The 27,908-nt window shown below is 34.0% G+C and overlaps 1 protein-coding gene across 1 annotated transcript in view; it reads right to left on the bottom strand.

The window, feature by feature from the left end:
* Positions 1–911: 911 nt before the first annotated feature.
* The window catches only part of LOC138711997 (copine-8-like), an 82,639-nt gene continuing 55,642 nt past the window's right edge, over positions 912–27,908 (bottom strand). Inside the window, exon 10 of the mRNA XM_069843345.1 lies at positions 912–27,908. Coding sequence (XP_069699446.1) covers positions 27,576–27,908 — 333 coding nt within the window. The 3' untranslated portion in view covers positions 912–27,575.

Genomic DNA, 27,908 nt, shown 5'->3' with positions numbered 1-27,908 from the left:
AAAACTCCATCTTGTTGCCCCCAGCTGATGGAATTGTCTTTGAAACACATTAATCTAATACAGGCTGTGTGGAGATCGAGAGAAGAAAGCAGGGATACTGGATAAATTAGCAAAAAATATGCGAGCTTTGTAGGCTATTTTGTTTAGTGGCTCTTTCCATTATGAGATTCAACTGATGGGCACTTAATTTCACATTTCTCCTGAATTGTTAAGGTACTGAACTGAATAGACTGTAAATATTGTACGGAATTAAACATTGTTGCACTTGTTATACTCACAACAGTAAAGAAAATGTATTTAAAACTGTGCGCTACTGACAAACTGCTGCAAATTTTGCAGCACCTGGAAACTGGATTCACGGCCAGGGGCAGCAGGGGGAGGGGTAAAACTAACGTGCAAAGCATCCAAGACGAGACTGGCAGCTCCAGGGGAGGAAGTGATTGCGTGCATGTCAATGAGAGCGAAATTTTAAAAAAAATTCGAGCTGCTAAATAGAGGCTGTATAATAAATGTATTTCACAACATAAAACGAAACAAGAGCCACAGATGTCTGGGGGTGCTGCAGCTCCGCAGCCCCCCTTCGAAAGCCGCCCCTGTATGCGTCTATTATTTCATTTTAAAGCGAAAAAATTGGGATGTGTCCATTATGCAGGGGCTTCCATTATGCGGGTAAATATCAGTAATATCAAAGCTCGCCAACTGGCAAAGATATGACGAGGCAACTATTTACAATAAGTCATCATTTTTATATACGTGCATGAGTCACTAAGTTAAAATCTTTGTAACTATGAGCAAACAGTAACATAGGAATGAGAAAGGTCACATTAAAGAACAATCATGAGGTGTTTCTTTGTACAAAAAAATTACAAGATTGAGATCAAACTTTGCTATATCTACAGAACCCAAACACATGTAATACATTCATTTATTTCATTCAATGTAAATGTATATAAAATTGTACATAGTAATAGGAAAGATAGCCATTGAGATGATACAAAAGTATAGTTCTACCAAGAAAAATAATTTCGAGCTACTTCATTAGATATTAACAGTTATATCCCTGTGAAAGAAAGAATATTTACATTCCACATGGCTCTGCTGTCAATAAGAAAACAGTGAACTGAAATGACAGCTTCAGTTTGGCAGTAATAATGCTACATCACACATAGTCAACATCACATTTTGCGATAGTAACATCTATTTATTTAACAAGTATACAATGCCTTGGAAGATGGGCACTCTTTTTGCACCGATATTATACTTTCCATCAGTGCTTTTCTTCTGGGGAAAAAGGTGGTGGAACTCTTGTAGAATATAAAGCAGATGGGGAGATGATTACTGTCCAGTGCACGGGAATTTTGTCATTTTAACTTCCTTCCTTTCAAACTTTAAGACTTTCAAGGCCTAGGTGGAATACAAAGGAAAATTAAGTTAAAAACTTAATTATTGACACCATGATTAGATGATGGAAAATACAACAAAAAGGCGCCGGAACATTGTTCTGGCACGTTTTGCCAGAAAAAAAAGCGCTGCTTCCATAAAGAATTAACTGAAAATGGGAAACATGCCTGTTTTTTTTTTTTTTTTTCGTTGAAAGTTAGTTATTTTAATAGATTTTATGTAATCTCATAATATGTTTTCAAAAAACTTAAAAATCGAAAATGTCACGTAACTTAATGTCATTTCGTTAACATGACGTCACTGCACACTGAATTACAATTATTTCTAAGTCAGATGGTGTGAGCTCCATATTTACATTCCTGACAACAGCTTGTCCGTCATCCATTATAAATGTGATTTCTATTCACGACAAAGAATGCTCTTTTATTTTTTTCTGACTCACAGGTGTGTTTGTTAATGTTTTTGAAATTGTATGCTCTTAATGAATCCAGATTTCCCTTAAGTGACAGTAATACATTTTGCAACCTTCTATTCTGTATTGTTGCATTGCTCTTTAATTCTCCATAATAATTCCTATTTATAGCATTATATCTGGATTACTTTCAGAAAACGATAGGTCCAAATTACTACAAAATACGACAATAATGATAAGTTTGAATTATCTACAAAGTTAAACAATAAGTTATACCAGAACAGGAATTGTAATGCTAATAAGTTATCGTCATCAAGTCATAAATTTAATGTGATTTACGTTCAATTGCTAACATACTATGCGATAAATAGCGTAACAAATAACAATGTAAAATTAATAATTAAGTGACAGAAAGGAACGACTCTAGAATACAGATAAGTAGCTAAAAACAGTACTGTAGCATTGCAAGAAATGATGGTCAACTGTACAGGAAAGTTGTGAAGTACGGTAATCATGCAAGATTCAACTAGTATGGTCATAGTGTAGAATTGAAAAATCAAAATTCGGAAAAAGGAAGTACCATAAAGGGAAACATATCAAAAGTCAATGAGTGTTTGATGGAATCAATCAAATGCACTACCAAACAATTCATTTGGTCCAGAGAAAATACTCGTCTTTTAATTTGCTGTTTTTTTTTTTTTTTTTTTTTTTTAATTAAAGTATAAATTTTTAGTCTAGGGTAAATACTTGCCTTTCATTCGCTGTTTTATTTTTTTATGCAAGGGAAAGTACAATTTTTTTGTCCAGGGAAAATACTCGTTTTTATTAGTAAATCAAACACATTACTTATTTCAACTTGATATTTTGCAACATTTCCTAGTTTACGGCAGCAAGGCATGTACGATAAAGAAATGTGATGAGAGATGGTTAACAACAGTCAAAATGCGATTCATGCAAAGAACTGTAGAATGTTCATTACTATCATTACTTTACCACCATCAAAAATTGGTCTTATTGTTAATTATCTACAGCAATATAAACCCCAATAGAAAGAGCATGTCAAGAGGATTGATCGTACTAGATGGGCTAAACAAATCTTATGTCCCAAGAGGATGAAGAAATTTAGGAAGACCTAAAAACCGCTGGCACGAGACCATAATAGATCCACTGGGGTCTAATACATGAAGGCTCACGATGATGATTTTGCAACATCTTTTAAACTAACCATCATTAAAACATCTTCTTGTTACTAAAACAAATTAACAATTAAAACATGCGCCACTTTTTTTCCTCTACTGATCGGCTCTTGTTTTGCTTCCAGCTCGGCACAGAATGGTCACCAATGCCAGAACAGTTTCCTTACCCATATTCTAGAGTCTAGCCAACAAAAATTTAAAAATATTAAATCAATTAATCTATTTCCTCCCAATACTATTAACAAAATAAGCACATGCGTTCTTTGTTACTGTTTAACTGTGCATATGATCAATAAACTTTTTCCTTACATTTCTGCGAACTTTATAATCGTACCATTTACATAGATGCATCAAGCCACTCTGTGATGTTAAGTGTTAAACAGTATTTTCACTTTTCAGCTTGAGATACTTGTGCTAATTATGATAGAAACCATGGAAACTGAATCATTTTCTTGGCTAAATGCTGATTAATTCCAAATTCATAAAATAGACAGAAAGTCACTTTTAACAGATTTGATGGAAACCTGCTTTATACCTGACATAATGAATACTTATGCACGATTTGGGAGAGTTAGATCTGATAATATCCTTTTATTTATAGTGAATGAACTCTACACGATCACACAGCAAGCATAACCTGAAGTCAGGACGTGTGCAATGATGTTTATTTTCATGTATTATTTGCACTAAAGTAGTATTTTAATTAAATCGTGTTCTTTTTCTCTCTCATTAAGGGCAGAAGAATATATAATGTGTTTCATATTCTCTGCAACCACACTCTATAGTGAGTCTACTGCAGACTATGACTCGTGCATGTAACACTAGACTAAGTGTGTATGTGACCATGTGTTGCAGTATACAGCTGTTATCAGTACCAGCGAGCATTGTGAATAGACATAGTTTGCTCTTGCCATTTACTATTTAAAGTTAGATGGATTGTTTCAGTTTTCTCTTGAAGTCTTTATGTATAATTCATACATTTTGTACAAATTCTGCATGTGACATGTCAAGATTCCTTTCTGTGAAGTTCCCTATGAAGATTCCAAAGGTCGTAATGTTTCAATGAAAGAGAAATTAGACAATAATTATTGAACAAACATTGGAATGCTCTCCCAGAAAATCAATATGCAAGCTCGTTCAACAAGTCTGAATTTCCTGAACTTCTACATTTAAAGCCACCAAACTCTTAGGTTATGATCATATCAAAGGAGGCTTGTTTATCGTCTGGTGGTTGGGTAGCTACCTAGGTGAGATTGAATTGAATTGAAAAAGGTGAATTGGGAGGACAAATTTAAAGGTACGCAAAACGCGTCCTTGCAAGGGGTTCGGGGCTGCAAGAAACTAAATATGTGAGCTCCAAGCCTGTTGGCCACTAGTCTCACTCCAGGTTACGCTGCTCCACTGGAGCTCTAGAAAATTTTGAAGAGGAAAACCGAAAATGGACGTAACCTCTTAGGTACCACATACGCGAGGGGGACGGGAATGTGATCAAAATGATCACAGGACGGGACGAGGATGAGATGGCTGGTGTAAATCTGCACATTGAAATGAACTGTGTCATTTCTCAGTGCAGGAGGAGTCGAGAAGACTCTGTCGTCTGTTGTTCAATGACAAGGCAGGTGAAGACCGCCAGGAGAGACGCCTTGAATTCTGAATCTGCAAATTGAAAGGTTCCCTGTCCTTTCGCATTGTGACTACATGAGTGACGTTGCACATGTATTTCATAATTTTATAGGCTCTGAACTAGGGCATCAAGTTGTTTGTTAGAAAAGGGGACCTTATGGGGAAGGGCATATAGGCCCATTTCTCTTAGGGCTCATCCTGACATTTGTCTTAACGCCTTAGGAAAACCACGGAAGTACTTTAGGCAGGATGAGTTGTCTCAATATAAGAGACTAGCCAACTTGGCTTTTAGGAATAGGTCGATTGATTATGAATTTAGGATAGATGTAATTATTAATTAATTTAGAGTAATTAAGGGGTGAGAGACGTAGTGGTTACACAACAATGCTAGGCACCTATTGGCCAATGATTCCTTGCTTTTTGTTCATCATCATCATCCTTCACGAATTAGGCCTCTGTAGACCTGTTTCGGCCCCATCTAGCAGTCTTCTTAACGGTCTTCCTGGTCGACGATGTCCTCTAGGTTTATATTGCATCATAATTTTTGGGATTCTTGAATTTTCCATTCTTCTTACATGATCTAGCCAATTGAATTTGTATCTGGTGATTTTTTCTTCTACTGACTCTACTTCTAATTGTTCTAAAATTTCTTCATTCCTTTTTCGGTCTAAAAGAGTATATCCTGCTGTTCTCCTGAAAAATTTCATTTCCGTTGCTTTGATTCTGTTCATGTCTTTTTTCTTTAATGTCCAAATCTCGCTTCCGTATAGAAGGGTGGGTAATGCTAGTGTATTATATATTTTTATTCTTGTAGATTTTTGTACTAATTTAGCTTTTAATGTATTGTTTATTATTCCTAGAATTTGTGTAAATTTGGTAATTTTCTTGTTCACATCTTTTTCATTTTGATAAGATATTTCACAACCCAGATAATTGAAATTTTGCACTTGTTCGAGGCATTGGTTATTGTGTATTATCTTACTTCTCACTGGGTCTTGTCCTAAAAATGCCATTACTTTTGATTTTTGTGCTGAAATTTCCATCCCAAAATCTTTTAATATTTCATTTAATGTATACAATCCTCTTTGTAAATTATCCTCTGAATTGGAAATTATGACTTGATCATCGGCATAGAGTAAGGTATTTAATGTTAGAGCACTGGTTTTGTTCAACAGTGCGGATATGCCTCTTTAAAAAGTGACTAGAAAACTACTTCTTACGGAAAATACTTCTTTGAAATATATTCTATATTGACCCTCATGTAGGGCGCATGATTACAGCGTTTCGAGATTTACGCCTTTATGTCTTTGTTTAATTCCTGTGTTACGTTTTTCCACAATTATTTTAGCATCATAGCTCTTTTATGCAACTCATAAAGTTCCAAAGTGTCCCTCATTTGAAAACAGCTGCCATCAATGCTTCATTCATATTATTATCCATTATTATTACAAACACAACAATAATTAAGCTAGTACGTGAAAAAAACACTGTTAGCTGCCTAGTGGCAATCCAGAGAAAATAGACAGGTTTGTTTGGCTTGGATAGTTGGTGACATGCCAGGTTGCAGACCACAAGGTGGCAGGTTCTGATTGTTCCTGTTTACTTGGATTACTCATCTAGGCGACTACCCAACCACCAGGCAATAAGCAGGGAAGAGAGAAGCCTCCTTCATTGTGGCCGTAGCTTTAAAGTTTAAACCTATAAAATAATAGTCATATATGCACTGCATTTTGATCAAATTTTTGTAACTGAATCTAACTAAATCAGGTTCATAACAAAGAAACTGACACACACACCATTTTTTTTTTTTTTTTTTTTTTTTTTTTTACCTTTACAAAATGTTAAATTCGCAAACTAATAGAGTTCTGGAAAATCAAATATCATCCACGAAATTTCACTTCTTTTTTCCTTGTTTAACCTCCTCCCAGGGTCTTATAAGCCAGAACCTGTAGGGGAGAGTTAATTCTTTTGGATCACACGAGACATGGACAGTGAAGGGATCTGCTCAATGCAGGGACCACCTAAGACAGTATGAACACACAGACGACAGAACATTCGAGGTAGATGGAAAGTAAATTCCAATCTGATATTCGCCTTTGCAAGTGTGGAAAACCCCACTCGAGATTTGAACCTGGCCCTCCAGAATATGAGTCCGAGATGATAGTGTCTCGACCACCCTGCTTAGTGAAGTTTCACTTCATGATTATAAATCAGTGCGAAGTGAAAAGATAATAGAACCGATATTTTATAACACTGTAAATGGGCTTCAGTATAGAAATGATATTCTCCATTTTTCGCCAAATTACGGTGGTCATATACACTACACATTCTTTAATATATCAATGTAGGTAATGCTAATTTCTCTCTTCAAACTAACATAGTTTTAGCCTCATTTTATACAAATTTTATTTTAAGTGTTGATAACAGTTTAATTTATTATTATTTACACTACACTGTTAAAGAATGTCTATATGCTATATTTTTTTTTACCAAAATTGTACGAAACTTGCACTAAATCTGTCTACAATATGTGTGGAATGTTTTCTTGCACTTTTGTTTAAATTTATGAAGGATTAAAAAATTAAATTACTTTTTCAATTCCATACATATATTACCTTCAATTTAAATCAGAAATCATGAAAACGTATCTATTCTTTCAAAAGTAATTGAATTTTGAAGTAATGAAAATGTTAGAAAAATGACTTCATGGTAAATTGCATGCAAAGATATCAGTACATTTTCACTCACATGACTACTAGGACGTTTTCAAAAAATCATGCCAAGGAGTAAATAATTTAATTTATATCTGAAATATGAATGATACACACATAAAAAAGACATATTTGAGAATTACAAGATATTTCATACCAAATTAAAAAAAAGTGAAATTTGAATTAAATTGTGTATATGACTGATCAAAGAATGATTATATGTATTCTTTCAGTAGGATTATGCCTTGTGTAATATAATCAATGAAACTTTATAAGACATAAGGAACATGTTTGAGAAAACATTCAAAGATAAATTCGTTCAGTTACACAAGAGAAACTTAGACATATGATGTGTCAAAATGCGCGGATATCAGAGGACTTTTCAACATCACCTTTAATTCTGGTGAGTAATTAGTAGAGCTGGGATTCTTAGGCAAATAAATATTTTATTTGCACTGTAATAGTAACTCGTAATTGTGTTGTAAGTTTCGAACAAGGTTACCTGAGCATATATTTTAAATTTTATTTCACATAAAAACATATATTTTGAATTTTTAAAATGTAAATACATATTTTCAAATATTCACATAAAAACACATAAAATTAAGCTTTCATCAAATAGTTTTCGACAAAAGCCCCATTTCAGATTAATCATCACCTAAATGTTCAGTGCAGTTGCCTAGACATGACAGCTACTAACTATTTCTCGGAACTGCCTATCTGTGGACCTCTGGAACTACAGTCTGCTCTCTCACCACAAGAGATAAGAGCTGTCATCACTAAAATATTATACTGTAACTAACACACACAAACATTGATGTATCATTTAAGAGTGGCTTGTAAGTTATAACGCTGATTCAGGAAGCAATTATAATTTCATAAACATCAACTATCTCTGTTTTCGTTTCCAATCATAAACATGTCTCTATGGAGTGCATGTTGTTTCTCAATGGCTAGGGTGCTCTTTTTCCCAGCACAAGGCAGTGTTCCACAATAATCGTCAGTCATTTGTGATGGACAATTTGAGGATGAATCTCATTGTGTACTGTAATTCTTCAGCAGTTGGCAAGACAGCATAATTTATACTGGTGTGTACTGCATATTATTATTTATATTCACATAAAATAATTGAAACATAATAAAATATTTTTCCTTTTTGGTCACATATTTTCCCGATTTTTAGCACCTAAAAATCTGAGCCCTAGTAATTAGTAATAACAGATGATATCAGCATGTTGATCTATAAAGTACTGCAAAAGAGATAGCTATTTTATTTTCCTTATGTTACTGATGGCTGACAGTGTTACATTCCAGCTATAGGGCCCCACTGGCAGAGCACACATTTTCTGTGTCTGTGGCTGCAGAGAATACGAAACACATTGTATTATTATAACAATTGAAAAGTGTGATTCAAGTTCCTCCAATCTCACTTGCCTAGCAATTTATATTTTACTTAGGAATATGTTTCTTCGATAAATATCCCACTAGCTTAATGAAGTTACCAGAGATTTTATAATATTGTATGTAAAATAGAACTGCAGAAAGAAATAATGAAAATCATAAAGTCAGCCCTGAACTTAAGCTTTCTTCAGGAATTTACTTATGAAGCCAGCCTTAGAGATGCAAAACTGATCGCCTTTTAAAATATTATCTTTGATATATCCAGTGGTGGCTCATACTACTAATACTTAGGGAGCTGCACTGACAAAAAGCTTACCTTAATTATTTAAAGATGAATTCCATGCGGTAGCCTTTCACTGTTGTAAATTTGTCCATCACTCTCTCATTAAAACGTGGAACATTTTCTACCATTTCCTTTCCTTTGGACGACATAGCAAATGCAGTCAATCAATCTTCTCCCACTGTGTTTCTAAGGTAAGTCTTAATTCTTTTAAGTGTAGAGAGACAGTGTTCAGGTTCACTTGCTATTAAAGGCAGTGTTATGGCTATTTTCAAAAGTTTTAGCATTTTCAAAATGTCGAAACAAGACAATGGGTTCTAATGTAGCCTATTGGACCAAATTTACACAATCACAAATGAGATTTCAACAGAGAGTCGATTTCACTGGCATATTTCAATAATCCCATGAATATCCCTTGATTATGTGATCCTTGAGACCCTTGACTCTCACTATGCTCTCTTAATGTTAATTTGTGAAAACCACAAAATTTCAAACAGTTAATTATTTTTGAAAATGTGGCTCTATTTTTCTGGACCTGAGCATTGTGGCGTTCATTTGACTTGGCTTGGCTTAAACATGTCTGCACATTCACTGAACCCAGTGTAGCACAAATTAAGCATATTGGTTAAGTGTTTTTTTTATTTTTCATGTTATGCCCTTCTCAACCCACGCTAAATTTGCTGCGTCATTTTTAATTCCAAATAGAGGACAAGAAAAGCAGAAAAGTGCATTTTTTTACCTAACAACCGCATATCCACTCATATTCATTGTAAATTTCAGCAGTGAAACTTCTAGTGTACTGTTTCTGGTGGCTTGGTGCTGTCTGTGTAATATTCAACATAGGTGTCGGTCTCCCATGTGTTTTAATTTTACATTTTTCGTGCAGTGTTAAAGTAAAGTTATTTTAAATACCAGTATTGCACTAAATTATTTATAGCAAGCACACGCACTGTTCAAAAGATGAAAACACATTAACAAAACAGTTGCAACATGTCACTAATAGAAATTCACTTCCGTTACAAAAACATTTAAAACATATGACTCGTTGTACCAGAAGGAAATTTGAAGTTCGTGGAGGTGGAAATGACATTATTCGTTTGGTGTAGCAGAGGAAAATTTGAAACTCGGAACGTGTTTTGAAAACTAAGGGAAGTAAAAATAATAAATAAATAAAAAAAAAGGTAAAGGTATCCCCGTAACATGCCATGAAGGCACTTGGGGGGCATGGAGGTAGAGCCCCATGCTTTCCATGACCTCGGCCTGAATGAGGTGGTGTGGTCGGCACCACGCTCTGACCACCTTTTACCCCCAACTGAGCTACCCGGCCACCCAATAGTACATAAAAAATTTATCGGGGGAGGGGGGCATGGCTGCAGTCCTACAGCCCTCCCTGCATGGGCCACCCCTGGATATATCAAGAAGCAATCATGTCATGTTTTACACTGAATGAATGACATTGTACTGAAAGGAAATTGCTTTTTTTTTTCACTATCATTATGAATTATTCTGGCTACAAGAAATATATTTACACCATTTATCAAACACAGCTGCAAAGAGCTAGAGCTATTCAAAATAATACGTCATTAACCATATAAGGGTATAGAATTTGTAAACAATTTATTTGTCAGAGAAACTGTTCTATTTTGAGAACAAGACAATAGCAAATTTCTGCTACTTGGTATGTTAGGTTATAGACGATGTTTATGGAGGTCATCTAATAGTAAATGAAGGACACCTGCAGAATATCTCACTCAAATTATTGCAAGCATCTTTCTGTTCAAAATATGATAAAACACTCAATGTGTCTCATCGTTGTTATACACATTAACTGCCTGAGAATTTAAATGGAAAATAACATAGTTTGCCTTTAAAAATATATGAACAAGTCTGAAGCTGCTTCAACATTCAGAAGGAACAAATGAAGTATAAATTCATTTTACAATAAAAATTCTATTAATTTTCATTGTTCCACAAACAATTATTTAAAAGTTAGCACATGCCTTTAAAATTATTCTTACTTTTGATCATTATTTTTAATTTAAGTAAAATATTTCTCAATAAACAAAATATCGACAAAAAATGCATTTGTAATGTTTAGCAGCAAACTGTGGAACGTACCATATGTAAATGAGGTAGCAGACAATGACAAAAGGAAATTAAATTCTAAGAACCAGAACGAAACTATCTTAAACAACACTAAAATGTTCAGTAAATTCAAAAGATGATTAACATTTTACAATTAAATTTACTGGACAATTTAAATTAACAGTGATTATAAAGTACTACTTTTAAACAGAAACAAGCAATTCTTGTACCACATCCACATTTATCCTTTTCTTCATCTTCTTCATAATACACCCTATTTTCCTTAAATTCCTTCAATATAATTTTACGGAAATGTTCAAATTCAATATATGTTAAATTGTTGACAGTAAAATTACCGACAAGTCAGTTTTACTCCATGTGGAAGAAATACTTCATAGAACATTTTACTATACAGAAATGAAAGTAAGTGTTAGTGGATTGTGTCAGAGCTTACAAATCCATCCCCATTTGCAGTTTACTGTCAGATTATTTGGAAAGCAATACTAATATTGCTATTTTGCATAAAAAGTATCTACAGCTATTAAAATGTTATCACTGTTTCCCAATACTATTAATATAATCAGAATTCACGAACATTTCCAACTTTTTCGTTCATTATTGCAAAACTAATATATAAATTTGGAAGTGGAACCCATACATGCACACACATACGTGCATACATTCATATAATACGTATATTACATTACATTACATACAGTACTCATATGTTATGCAATTGAAGAAAGAACAATGTAACGGAATACAGTACCACAGAAAAATAATTTCTTTAAAGTTTCAAAATGTGGATATTTCTAAATTATGTTACTTGTGTCTGCAGAAATATATGATAATATTTAAGGATTGAATGTTTTATTTTAAATTATTTATATTCATTGTGGAAGAGGTAATATTTTGGTGCAGGTTTATATATGTCATTTTCCACTCTAGGAACAAGGCAGAGTAAAAAGAAAACAGAATAAGAAGATGAAGTTGTTTTTTGTTAAAATGTGGCCCAATCATCCTGCCGAAGTCAGTATTTCAGTTTGTCATATTCGTAAAATGAACTCCTTACAATACTGAGTGCCCTGAGTAGTAGTCATAAGAATATTCTCTCTGCTCTTGAAAAAAAAAATTGCATTTCATTCCACTTGACTAATAATACAATCATTACTTATCATAACGAACATAACTGTAAATGAAATATTAATATAAATTAACATGTATTTCTCATACCAGTCATATCCATTTCAGTGATAGTATTCTGTTTCATCTTTGTAAAAGGTTTCTGTACACAATTTGGAAACAGTAATCGAACCGAATTCCTGTAATATAAAATAATCTAATCAACTCACAACAAAGTCTCTTAGAGCGTAATTTTGTATATATTCGATTGTCATTTTGTAGGCATAACCATTTTGTTAAGCATTGTTAATAATCTGATTAACAAACGGTTATAAAACATTAGAGATAACCATGCACTACAGAAACCTAGTATTGAATACTTTCAGTCAGAATATTATTACTATCACAAATTAGAGCTCAATTAATTACTGTTTAACTACTAATTACTACTGCAAACATTCTTAAAATTACAATCTGTAGATGTCTTTTTGTACCAGTAACATTTGTATACTTTCTGGAACCCTTTCTGTCAGGTTTTGCCAAATATGTAAGGACTACATATGTTCCTCAACAACAATTGTCTTTGTTTTCTTGCATATATCAGAACACACATAAATGAAAATTATTTCAAAACATTACAGTGGTCAAATTCAGATATCTGGTCCATATTATATATGAACAACGTTTTTATCTTCACAACTTCAATATTTCAGAAGTTTTATCATTATAATTCATGTAGAAACCTGACTGTGGTTTGCTGCAAGCTTTTTTAAATTTGTCAAAGTTAAACATTCATACAGGCTGGCCCAGGAGGAATGTAAAATATTTCAAGACAATGTAGTTTTGGTTAAAATATATCAGTTTAACCCTATATATCTTTGTCCGAAGAAATTGATGGGAGAAATATTGGAACATCTTGCAGTTCCATGTACCATACTTGACATACTAAGTCAGTTCTTTGCATACAGCACCAAATGGACATTGCAATGCAGCCCATGTAAATTGCAGAATACTGGTACTATACTGTATTGTTACCCTACTGTATATAAAACTGAGGAAGAATGTAACTGCACTCCAGTACTCAGATACTCTCATACAGACTATAGTGATGGAATTGTAAGCATTCTGTATGTTACTGTATTTTGTTTCTATGCTTATTCGTCTAGTAAAAAGAAAAAAAAAAAAAACCGTATCCTTATAGCAAATGTTTCCTAGACTCTAATGTAGAGATCAGCATTCACATGAACATGAATACACTTCTCCTGCAGCTATGGTAGAGTTCATGGAATCCATAACAAGAGCAACCTCAGTATGTGCTTTGTATAACTATTTTATTTTCTTGCCGAGTTTGTGGGAAATAAATTTATCGGAACAGCACCAAGATAAGCATTTTCAATAATGTATCAAATAGTATAAATACGTGTATAATGTCCCTCTCCATTTAAAAGTTCGTCCATCAGTATATTTCAAACGTTAAATTTCGGACACAAATATATCAGGTGAAATCAATGTACATTAACTCAAACTACATTATTCTTAAGTATTTTACATTTCTCCTGGGACATCCTGTATAATGTTATCGAACTTGGAACATGCATTTAGAAAACACTAGAGAAGATGTACATACAGATTATAATGAGAAGTTCTGTATAGTGTCAAAGTATGAGTAAAATAAATATTCTAGTCAGCACAGTGTTGCTTATGGTGCAAATACTCACAAGTGCCAACATTTCTAAACTAAGTTTTCGATACCGTTGAATTAGTCTTAAGTGATGCAAATCTACTAACAAAGTCTCGTAAACCACATTTTAATACACTGACGGAAATGGAAAGTGTTACACCATGAACATCTTGACCGAATGCTACCAAACTGATACTCCAATATTTCCATGCCTATGGAATATATATTGATTAAAATTTAATCCTCACGTGAGCTTATTTTCAGTACAGAAAAAGCCATTCCTAAAGATGACGTATGGTGTGAGTGTACATGATGACTATTGGGTGTGTCTAATGTCACTGTACCTTTTCCGGTAGAGATCGCAATACAGCATGCCCAGAGGTCGTGCATGGGCAGCTTATCGCCACCTTTCAAACTTTGTGAATGGTCGCATCATTGGCGTGAGGAACAGGGGAGAACCTTTCCGACAGATTGCGCAGATAGTTGGTTGTAGTGTAATGACTGCAGAACAAGTGGTGACGAGATGGACTCAGGACAACAGTGTGGCAAGAAAAGCAGGCACAGGTCCTTTCAGAAGGACTACACCATGAGAAGATCGTAGGATTCTTCGACTGACTCTGACGAATAGACGGATGACAATAGCTGAAATCCAGGCATAGGTTACAGACAGAGTATCACCACGAACAGTCGGCAACAGATTACTGGAAACTGGTTTGAGATCTTGAGTTGCCATGCATTGTTTACCGCCGACACCATACCACAGACAACACAGACTTGCATGGTGTAGAACCAGAGTCAACTGTGACATTGTGGTGTTCAGCTTCTATTTGTGGCAGTCAGATTGAAGCCAACGTGCCGTAGAGGACCTGGTGAAAGGTCGCTGGAAGCAGCAATTATCGAGGTGCATACCTCTCCAACTCCTGGAATCATGGTGTGGGGAGCTATTGGATATGACAACAGGACGGATTTGGTACTTGTTAAAGGGAGACTGAATGCTCGCCAGTATGTAGTAAGAATGGTAAACCCTGTTGTCATGCCCTAGGGTACCAAATGGCATATTTCAGCAGGATAATGCAAGACCCACACTGCAATTCACACCCAAAACGCCCTTAGGAATGTACGACCCCTGACTGGCCTGCCCGGTCCCCTGATTTGTCACCCATAGAGCATGTCTGGGATGAGATGGAGATGTATACAGTCATACCTGCCTTCAGCCAGCAATCTTCATGAACTGACACAGCATGTGTTTCAGGCATGGCAAGAAATTCCTAAAAATTACATCCGGAGGCTGTTTGTTTCTATGCCACAACGAATAAAAGAGTGTATTCGTGCCTGTGGGGTCACACCTCATACTGATGATGATGATGGTGATGATGATGATGATGATGATGATGATGATGATGATGATGATGATGATGATGATGATGATGGACATCAGTTCCGAATGGACTGAAAGTTTAATCACTTAATACCCGTTATGTGACGAACATCTCCACAAAGTGTGATAAATATCACAGTGGTACTTCATGGTGTAACACTTTTCATTTCCGCCAGTGTATTAATTGCGGAAAAGTAAAAATTTTAATACCACGTAAGCTCACAATGAATGATGACAAAAACAGTTTTTTTCATTCTCCTGTAAAATTTTGATTTTGTGGGGTATGAGCATTTTCACCTTAAGTGACAATAGATGCTCATGCTTTTAAATTTTCAAATTGAACTATTTTTTATATCTCATGAAGTTAATCATCCACAGTATTACTTCCACGTCCAAAACGTTACTTTTACAATATATAATTTTGTTCTCAACCATTCAACTTATCACTGCAGAAAATTTCAAAACGATTGCTGTAATATTCTATAAGAAAAATGTAGATTTCAGAAAAGGGCATTTCAAGAAAGAACTCACATTATTGTGCCTAAGTGTCCATTTAGAAGCCAAAAAATACCCTTAAAATAGTGAAACATATACTATCTGTTATATACTGATTCAGAATATAATGTTTGATATAACTACGTAAAATCTAAGAAATGATTACATTCATTTTATACGTCCTGGTCCCCTTAAAATATAATATCCTTCAAAACAACATTTTCTACCTCAGAAACAATGAGTCATCCATATTATCTTGAATGATATCGAACTTTGAATATAATTTATATGGGCATCTTGGTTAATTCAAGGTTTTCTATTAAAAAAAACATATGCATTACAAGAATTTTTCAAAATACGAAGACAATATTTTACATTCACAAACTAATAAATCATCTTTGCACATTTCACTTCTCAGACTTAATTTGATTGTAAATATACTTGATGCAAGCTACTTAAAATGTTTATATACTTTTTAATACATAATGAATTGTCATTTCATTACATTTAGTTGTGCTTCAAAATTATCCATGGACGACAGCATTTAAATCATAAATATTTAAAACTACAGTAGTTTCTTTCATTCTAAAAATGATTGTTTTGTGCTATACATCTCGGTGGAAAAAATACTGCAATATACAAAACCTGAACTTAAAGTGAATCATGAATACTATGGAAGAGGTGTTTTCTCTAACACATAATGATTTAAGAATACATACAAAATTGCTATTTGTCTTCAATTTAGAGTCATAGGTCTATGTGCCATTTTAAAACTGGAAGCATGTCAAAGCACAACTATTAAATTAAAATACATGCACACACAATATTACAGCAAAGTACCACACAAAAATTGAGCAATAACAAACCAGTAATTGGTGCCAATAACATCTATATAACACACATTTGGTAACAGTCAAAATATAACATGTGACAATAATAATAATAATAATAATAATAAAAAAAAGTAACAATTGTACTTCAAATTACAAGAACGAAATTTAATATCACATTCTCTGTAATCATAATATGCTACTAGGGGTGAGTAACCATTGTACTGTCCAAGAATGTACATTTCCTATACAGAAGGATGAACAGAAGCATCATAAAATTACGTTTCTCTTTCAGCAAATGCAAGCATGAGTCTTCAATAATATTCATTACCAAATTTAATTAAACATGTTATGGGTAACATAGCATTATCTTGTATCTGTAAGAAATCCATGAAAACTTCTAACATGTGTGTAATGACAACAGTATTCAGAACACCAATTCAACAATATAGCTACACATGCAGTATACCACAATGGAAACCTCTGCAATAAGAAACATTAGCTGCTCAATAACGTCTTTGAAATCTATGAAATGAAACTCAGTCACTAATATACTATTTTTCCATATGTTGAAGACAATGTGCAGTACTCGCATAATTATTATCACCTTCATTCTTAAAATTTTTATAACATGTATGACTTCCAACATTGTTCTTATTTTCAACAGCTTAAAGGTTACACACCCCATGTCGGTGCCTTCTTACCCCTGAATACATTGCACTACTTTTAACAAGGCAAGTACGACTTCAGTCATTAATTAAAGCTGATTTATTAACGCCTATAATTTTAAAGGCTGGTACTGGATGTCATCTGTCTTTAAGAACATCACACAAGCGAATTCACTTTGTACATAATTTTGTTTATGTTCACAACAAGTGTATATATTCAGCATTATTCAATTCAGAACTCTTTTGAAACCACTGAAACTTAATTAAAAAATAAGATTTACATAAGAATACAAAAGATCATTTCATTCACAAAATAATAGGGTTTAATATCATGATACCTTTTAGTTGTTCCAGTTTGTACACTTTGATAACATTCATTTCAAAACGTAACAAATCAAAGCTACTGTTGTTGTTGAATTTCTTCCGCATATTTATTCCTCAAAATAACAGTTTTGTACCTGAAGGTGCGAATTTATATTAGTCATGTGTTATTGCGAAAGCAATGTAGGATTTTCCAATGCTCTAGAAATATTTAGAACTCTATTGAGATTTAGCTCCTGTAATGTCTGTATTCTGTAAGTTATTAATGATCGAAGAACAAAGTGGCAGTCATATCTGAATTTTATATTGATCGTATTCTACGGAAATAAACCTTACTTTTTTTTTGTGAATGAAATGATGTGTCTATTTTACGTAAGCATTTTAACATAGCAATTTCTAAATCTTCTTGATTTTTTTAATAATCCCATATAAATAAATTCATTCTGCAATGCTGAATGCTATTTAAGACCTGAAAGCATGATCTGTACACTTAATATTTATTTTACACAGCCGCCACAGTGGTCTAGTGGCTAGAGCACTGGACTTCTAATCCTGTGGACCCGGGTTTGATCCCCGGTGTACCCCCAATTTATAACTTGTGTTGGGCAAGCATGTGGTCCACGTAACACAGGGGTTATCTCCAGGAACTCCGGTTCCCCTGTAGCATCCCAATAAATTTCCATAATCATCTCATCTCATTGCTAGTGTGGCATAGACCAGTCTCCTATGGCGCACCCTAGGCAATGACTCTGTTGGTAAATTGTTCTACATAACTAGCTTCATATGGGTGAATAATATAAGTCAAGCACCTGCCATTAGTAAAAAAAAAATTACAACACTTCGTACATCTCCAGGGAGAGAGGGGATGTGTGAGACAATCAATGTATTACTGCACTTTGATTATATGTCAGTCATCTGAAGAAAGGATCCAATTAAATAAATTTGACATGGATAACCGAGGTAAATAGAATGTAAATCTGTAACTGTATTTATACGACTTTTTTACTTGTGTTTACGAATTTACTGAAAGCTAAATCACCTAGAAAAAAATAATAGATATGGAAAATCACAATACTCTGTATCTCATTCAAGAGCAAGTAAAAGTGACAATATAAGATACAATAACTCTTAACAAGATCATTCAACCATCCATTAAGTAACCGCACCTGCTTTTCTAGAACACACTGTTGCCTATTCCTTGCAAACTCACAGTCCTCTTCTAGAATCTACAAAAATGTTTGCACCCTGAATTCAATTGTTCATAATAATATGTTATCTAGGATATAATAGCTAACTGTAATACGCCAATAATGTTACAATTGAATTAATTCTAAATTCTCAAAAAATATTCCACATGTTAAAACACATTTAGGTAAATGCTACATTATTATGGTACCTATTTTTCACGAACTAAAATTTAATACTTTCTTAAAAATTTAAACCTTTTGAAGTGTTAAAACTATTAAAAAAGGTAATGTACCTTATTGACAGATGGTAACATTTCGACACTTGTATCGTGTCATCGTCAGTGTCTCTTTAACTACTGAGGCTTCAGCTCCTCTTGCTTTTCGATGTTTGCTGTCATCTGTGGCAAGACGAACTGAAGCCTCAGTAGTTCAAGAGACACTGACGATGACACAACACCAATGTCGAAATGGTACCATCTGTCAATAAGGTATATTGCCTTTTTTAATAGTTTCAACACTTTTAAAGTTTTTAAAGAAAGTTTTATATTTTATAATAAGTGTTAAAGTGCACATTAAAGAAAAATAAAATTTAATAAAATGGGAACTAGTTACAGAAAATTGGAAAGGTTGATATAGTCCCAAATGATGAAAAGATCACTGCCATTCAAGCATTTCAACTATCTCATGATGTTATCAAGATTGAAAAACTCATACTTTCAGGTCTTTTGTAAAGTTATACTAAATATTTGACAAAGTTTAAACAACATTATATTGAATAATGAACAGCCATACAAAATTTGTTACTGCTGGAAGCAGTTTATATAAAGACATACTAACTTACTATTATTACTTAGTAGTACTATTTCTCAAAATGGCTTCTTTATAGTTATTTAGACAAACGTCTACTCAAGTACGAATATTAGCACCAGAAGTGGTAATGAAGAAGAGTTACTAGTAACAACCTCATCATTGAAAAAATACTTTTTTTTTCTGTGTTCTTCAGATGTACTGAAATCACACTTTCAAACATCTAGAATTTATCTGCTTAAAAATCTTGAGAAACGTTTTAGAAAACTTGCATATACATTCTTTGAAGGAAAAAAGAATGTGAAAATGTTTTAACAGTGGAATCCTCATTTAATGCTTCTTAATTTAACATTTGATTCTGAGTTTTTCAAGACATGTTTAAACCTCGAATTACTTTCTTCAGAGGTTAAACTCAAGTTTGGTGTTTAAATTTTTGTACTCTAGAAACATTAAATTTGGCTTTCACTGTATTTCATTAACAACATATACTACTATTTCAGACCACTACACTCTATAACTACAATAATGCAGAGAGGAAACAGTAAATATTTTCTGTACTGTCATAATTATTAGGAAATATTTAGAATAATAAAAGTAGCGTAGGATCAGGAAATCCACATGTACTTTGTTAACAATGTCATGGTTCAGCAATGAATGAAGATAGATATTATTACCCTGAACTCTTAAAAACATCACCTGATTGTGTTGTATTAGACACATTTTACTTATAGAATGGCTTTTAAAAATAAGTATAAAAACATTAGATAATCATCAATGACAAAGTGAAAAAAATAGACCTCTATTTAATAAGCTACTTAAAAGGAAGGGAAAAAAAATGGCACAGTGTTGTTGAAAAAAATATGTCATACCGTATCTATTTTCGATCTCTCCAAACGACAAGTCAAGCAATCTCACTATATCATAACAGCTTCATATTTAAAATGTTCAGATTCAGTTTCACAAAGCAGAATACTTGTATCTTGGATTTACTTTTTTTTTATACAAGGTTCGGCAAAAAGATGTGATTTTTTTAGGTTGGCAGTAACTATGGCTAAGACAGTCGCACAGAGGTGGGAGGATTGGGAATGAACACCATTACTGAAGCCATTTCAGTTGCAATGGATCCGTGGAATGCATTGCATTGGGGTTTGCCATGGAGATGTTTTTCAAAACAAATCATTCATTAGTTCTTATGCAGTGTAGATTCTGAAAACATTTAAATGTGGGTCGACATGGGCGAGTTCTCAGCCATAATACAATTTTATTGTGGGTAAAAATTTTAGAACGACTTCTTCAGCATCAAAACGTAAGTCAACAGGAAGGGCAAGGACCAACTGTACACCAGAGACGTAGTAGGAAGGGCAGTGTGAAACTTCACTCAGGCTCCAGGTGTGCATTGGAAAAAATGGACGTCATTTGGAGGGTGTAATTTTCAAAACCTAATTTTGTTCCTTTGTATCAGTAAATGGCAATAATGTCTCTTTTCGATAAAAGAATAAAAACCAGCTTACATTAAAATACAACTGTGTTGTCCCATTTCAAAAAACGTTAGATCTTTTTGCCTGACCCTGCATTTGGTTTAACAACACTGTATCAACTACTCGGTTATTTAGCGTCAATGTAATTTGTTATAGTGAGATGGTATTTGGTGAAATGAGGCCGAGGATTCGCCATAGAATACCTGACATTCGCCTTAATGTTGGGGAAAACCTCGGAAAAACCCAACCAGGTAATCAGCCCAATCAGGAATAGAATCCATGCCCAAGCACAACTATGGATCAGCAGGCAAATGTGTTACCACCCAAGCTATGGCAGTGCAATAACAAAGCAATAACTACTGACGGGAAAAAAGTTGATATAATGTCACTAATAATCAAGAGCTGGAACAAAGAATAGATTGAAACCTGAATGAAATTTCATTATAGCTTTGAAGGGTAGCTTGTCATTTGGAAGATGTTTTCTTTGGTCTGTTTATAGTACTGTAATTTTAAGATAACGCATCAGCGACAATTTGTAATATCTTAAAATTATATGGAAAATGCGAAAAGAAACAAAGAGTGATAAAATCATGCAGTATTATCTCCAAGTCAATTTCTTCGTCAAATTATGTTTTATTCCTGAATGATATTTGTTAAGAAGATTAATTTTAATGTCTGTTATATCAAGATACTTCAAACTTTCAAAGATGTTAAGTTATAGGACACGGTGGAGTATTCAAAAGTTTATTTTTGATCACAATTTCTGTGGAAGCCTAAAAACTCGTACCTTGAGCTAATAGCATTGCTGTATATATCTCTAGAAAAAAAAAATCCAAGGATGTCTTCAGGTGTGCACTCTCAAACGTTTTTGTAGCAATTGAAATTCTTTCTGAATGACATACCACTACATTCTTACATTCCAAACTATTTAAAATTAAATATTCATTATTTTACTCAATATAATTTGTTAAAACTATAGTTTCTCGGCATTCAATAAAGAAAACATGCAAAAATAAAATTAAAAATAGTGTATAAAACATCCACCATGTAATATGATTTTTCTAAATTTACTTTAAAGATTAACATTTCTGAATTAAGAGACCTTGTCAGCAAATTCTAAATCAAAACATGAAGTGGTAAGCTATTTGCTATATATAACCATTTACCTGAAAATGAAAGATAAAATGGTTCATTCATAACTCAATGGCTGAAAGTTAACGAGATTCTCTATTGCAAGATCAACATAAAGAGCTAGGCAATCTATTAACGACATCTTTGCACCAATGTCTCTGACCATCCATGAAATGTTTCTGAAACTTTTTCTTAATTTTAGTTACATTTGGAACAGCAAACCTCTCTAATAAAATTATTTTAGATATACCATACATTACTAGTTTTCATGTGTGCACTATAAGAGTTCATACAAATTAGTCTGCATTTTTCGTATCATTTTTTTTACGAACTCTCAAATTCTAGTCAATCACTATTACCTTCATCAAGCAGTCTGCTAAACAAGTTTACCTAAGTCTCTGCTTTAAATCGAAAGTTTTACCTAAATCTCTGTCTTAAATTGGAAGATTTACCTACCCTGCCTTAATTGAAAGTTTTGAAACCTGAGATTTCTTTCTTTAATCTGTAAAGAATACGAAGAGGTAGGTTTACATACCTTACTCTGGAATTACAAGTATTTAAGAGTTACTGCATCCATCCATTAAGACTTCGTAACTGATTACAATCTATTTTTTTTTCTAAATGGAATCTGAATCCATATTAACTCAACCAACTGTCATGAAAATGGTTTTATAACGAATATCGCTGTTCAATCTATATCGCATTATTTTAACTAAGAGAACTGTTACTTGAAACTCTAATATTTCAGACTTTTCTTCAGGTCCCTATGCGTTATAAATGAGCTTTACTTAACAATATTCCAGTGATTAGGATGGAAAATTTAAGTCCATCTCATAATTATAAATAAGATTAACTATTGAACTAAATGCTGTTAATAAAAAACTGTACAGCAACGTAGGCTGGTAGGTTCACATAGTTTTCTATTACTGCATAATGTTACATACAATAAAAACATTAATAACACATCAGCTGCTCTTTATGATGAATATAATTATAACGATTAAAAAAAAACATACATCTTGTAAGAAGTCCAATGTTTTGCATTTCTTACGTTTAAATTTACAAATATCTAAATTAATAAGTAAGCATATTAATTACAATTACTTCATAGTTACTTTCCTATTTCTTCAGATATGTTTCAGTAACGAAATTATGGCAAAAGTACACATTAAGAATTTTTTGGAGTTACTCTAACAGAATTCTTGTGTCACTAGTCTTGGGTTAGCTTTTTGAGGACTGGACTTCATATGGATTCTAGAATTTACCTTGCTCTGGCCCACTGTGTGCTCTAATATGCGATGATTGTCCAAGTTCTATAGGTGGCCTGGGTGTATTCGTGAATCCGATGCTGACAGGTGGGTCATCCTACCTCAGCCCTGATAAAGCCAGGCCCCATCCTCAGATGAGTACCTGATAAGCCCCAGGACTCAGAGCCCTAAAACCTATCTATATCAGCATTGGAAACCCATACTATCCCCAAGACTTCAACTCAGCCTGTTTTTATTACTGCACATGATATATATGAAATAAGGGGAAGATGGAGTGTGTTGGTGGAATGATAGAAACGGGAGTACCTCAAGTAAAACCCACTACAACATCTGTTTTGTTCACCACAAATTCCATCACGACCTAGTCAGAGATCGAACCCAGGCTGCCTGCATGGAAAACCAGTGCACTAGTATTTGAGCCACAGATGTAACTAATTCATTAGTTGCCAAGCTAACAAGAGAATGTTCCAAAATCATTATGTCGAATTCTCCCTTGAACGAACTTCAGGGTACAACAAATAGCTTTCGAAAATGTCTCGAAATCTACATTTCAGTAGCCTTTCTCTTCTATCGAGTAACGCAACTGCTTGCCATGGAACTGCTCACAATATCCTCATTTGCTTGTCCAGTATGAACATAACATTCTTTCTTCGACTCTGTTAATAATTCAGTATTCGATTTCTATTGTTGATCCATGAATTAATCAACAACAGTACAGTGCACAGCAAACATTCAGTTGTGATTTATTAATAGAACTTTCCCAATATGAGCGAAGTGTTAAATCTTCTCACACAGAAATATTTTCGTGACAAAAATATTACTTCTAAAGCAAAAACATCTTTACAAGAGCATCAATTAGTGAGCACATTGTACACATGTTAGAAAATCATAAGATAGCAGCAGTTCCATTGAGAATTCGACATTTCTTGGTATTTTGGACGAAAAAGAATCAAATAAATACACCTCTGATCCATCTTATACAGAGAGAGAAGCAGCGGAAAGTTACTGCACTATGCAGGAGGCATTGGGAAACAGATTTCCCGCAATCCATTGCTCAACTCATCAGTAAGCTGTAGCAGCACGAATGGTCTAAATTATTAGTCAAGAGTTACCTAATGAATGAATGAAGTTAAAAACTGATGTAGATCTTACCTCTATCAAACCAGCTGTTGGAAATGATGTCCAGCATTATATTAAAAATTTTGAAAAATTCGTATTTCCGCCTCTGAAATTTCAGATATCACTCATCTGATTTCATTCTCCAGGGCTTCAAGAGTATGTGGCTTGTTCTTGTACACTTTCTGTTATAAAGTTCCCCATAAATAAAAATCACAAGCACTTAAATTGGGGGAACAAGGGGGCAATAGTCCACGACTAATTATTTACTCATCAAACACCTGTTCTAATGCATGCATTGAATGCTGAGCTGTATGAGAAGTGGCGTTATCCTGTTGGAAGTAGGCATATTGCTTTTCTTCCTCAGTCGTTCCGAGTTAATGGTATCATAAAAGAAAATAGGACCAATGATTCTGCGTGCAGTAATGCCATACCAAACACTGACTTTCTGATCGTGAAGAGGAGTTTCATGCACTACATGAAGATTGTCAGTGTCCCAATACCTTAAATTCTGAGAATTCACATACCCACTTAAATGGAAATAAGTTTCGTCTGTTGTAATTAAAAGAGAAGGATCGACAATACTATCGTGGACAGATTGCAGCATCCACCAACAGAAATTTACGTGGGCAGCTGGATCTCGTTGTGTTAACTGATGAACCACTGACACTTTGTAAGAATGAAAGTGTGGCATTTTCAGTCCCGTGTAATGTTATCTTTGTAAAATACAACACTCCTGCGTCAATTGGCATGAAGATTTCCTCAGGCTGGTTTCAATTCTTGCTTGAATATTCAAGCTTCTCCTCTGTTAATACCCTCTTCTGTGGTTCTCTCTTTTTGTTTAAAACAGACTCTGTTTCTCGTCATTTTCCAGATAACTTGGTTATGTACTGTATTGTCTCGAAGGCACTGCAGCATCATGGAATTGACGTAGAAACTTGCGAGCGGTACTGTCATATGATTTCTTCTTTAGGAAAAATGTCAACTAGAAATATCCATTGTATAACATTATGTCACCATACTGATAGCGAACACAAGTAACACAAATAATGTTCAATAACAAGTGTAGTATCCTCTGATTGAGGTTCTGGCTGATAATATGTACCTCTATTATGTTGTTGTTGTTTTCTAATGCCAGGCATTTGACAATAAAGTCATTTGACCTCTTGCACTCCAATATTTTTCAAAGATATTGTCATGGTTAGCCACTGATGCACAGATTTTGAGATGTTCTGAATCCATTTCTTGATTTGAGTACCTTTATTATCAGGCAGTACATCTCACTTGATGATATGTGTCAGAAATGAACAATTGTTTGTATGCATCTGAAGTCTGATTAGTGTAAATGTAGCTAATCGGTGATGTGTGCAATGGAGGAGGAAAGGAACTGGCCACTCTACCCCATTATCTCCTGGCCTAGTTGCTTCATAAGTGGTGCTTTTGGTATCACTTGTGAGGTTCAGACCTGTCTTTGGAAAGCTGACTAAACAACAACAACAACAAGTGTAGTAATGCAACACTACATAATAACGTGCGCTCAACAAACACTCCACTTGTCAACTAAACACTCTGTACATTTCCCATTGTTCATGCACTCCATTCCCACCCACACTGCTACAGCTTACCGGTGAACCGAGCAATGGATTGCGGACAATCTGTTCTCCGAAATCCCCTGCATAGTGCGGTAACTTTTCACTGCCTCTCTCTGTAGTTCCGAAACAAATTTAGTGAGCACTTCACTACAAGAAGTCTTTAAGTTCTCTTTCAACTTCCAAATATGTACCAGTCCCTAAAAGAAATTGGAAGGCAACGTATGTCTTGAAAGAGAAAGGGAAGGATTTGAGTTGAGCTTTGATTCAACAAAAATGAGAAGAAATGACATTCCTAGTCTACAATCTGATATTTCGTTATGTTAGTTTTGTACAACAATAAATAAAATTACTGATACCAATGCCATTTTAAATGAAAAAGTATATGTAAGATATGTGGAAGTGTGAAAGACGAAAATAAGTATGATTTTCTCTTACAAGAATGGCGGGAGGTAATTTCAATAACTGCCAGATCATGACTTTTGAAATTTAAAAGAGCGATTTCACATTGGGAGTAGAAATGTGAATTATGAAGCAGATTTTCAAAAGAGAACCAATCAGTTTATAACTGCTGTGAGAGAGAAATTCTAACCTTCAGTTTTTTTTAAAGCAGAGTGGATGGCGAAAGCTTCTCAAAGATATAACAACAGGCATTTCCCATAGATCTATATATTTAAAACTTATTTTTTACATCTTACAGTTTATATTGACAGTTAATATTTTGTAAATACAGTAAGTTTTTCTTGACAGTCTTTGTCAGTATAAAAATTTACAATGAAGATTAGAGTAAGATGTGGAACATTCCCTTGTAAGTGTATTTCCCTCATCCATCTACTCGTGTAGAGAAACAAGATGGAGGAAGAGGAGGAAAGGAGAAGCATGTCTGTCCAAGACAAAGTGAATTTGCTTAAAAACGGCTGAAAAAAAACTTACTTCTCATAAACATTGCTTATTTCAGCAGTAAATAGCAGAAATATGTGAATCTACCGAGCTTGTTCGATACTACAAAAGCACTTCTTCATATGAACAAAAATTAGAATTAATATAATCTATATAATGCTTATTAATTTTGTGTTTGAATTAAAAAAATACAACCACCCTGTTCAGTCTTCCTTCATAACTATTGCAATTCCTAAATCTAACCGAAAATACTATACAATGCTTCTAATGGGTGCAACAATATGTCACGTAACTGTGCACGCCAATTACATAAATTTAAATTTATAAATAATTTTTCATTAATAAGAGGAAGGAAGCATCAACACTTTTTATAATGAGTAAGTTGTTACATGCTGTATTACCTTTGTTTCATCCATTTTTGTTCACTATGGCATGTGAAACATAACCTTAAACCTTAACTTGCAAAATATTAAGCAAAAACGACCAGTACCATATCTAATGTTCAGAATATGGTGGAGGTGGAGCCATGTCATTGCCGGTTGCTTTTGGTGGATTTGGTTTGATATTCCTGCTCTTCATGTATCCAACTATTTGATCTGGAATTTCAGCCAAAACCTCCTTTGCAAGATAAGCTTTTGCAGCACTCAAATTCCGTACACTCTGAAAGTTCCTGAATGGCACAAATTGGACGATGTCACGATGGGCCTGAACTCCATTTAAGACTAGTGGAACAGTATCGGCATCCAGTTCATTCATGGCTGTGAAGTCAGCATTACCAACACCAACAATGATGATTGACATTGGAAGTGCAGATGCTCTAATAATCGC

The sequence above is a fragment of the Periplaneta americana genome, chromosome 13, assembly GCF_040183065.1.
Source record: "Periplaneta americana isolate PAMFEO1 chromosome 13, P.americana_PAMFEO1_priV1, whole genome shotgun sequence".
In the NCBI taxonomy this organism is placed as follows: domain Eukaryota; kingdom Metazoa; phylum Arthropoda; class Insecta; order Blattodea; family Blattidae; genus Periplaneta; species Periplaneta americana.
Note: the sequence above shows the minus strand (reverse complement) of the source record. Positions and strands in the feature narration are given on the sequence as shown.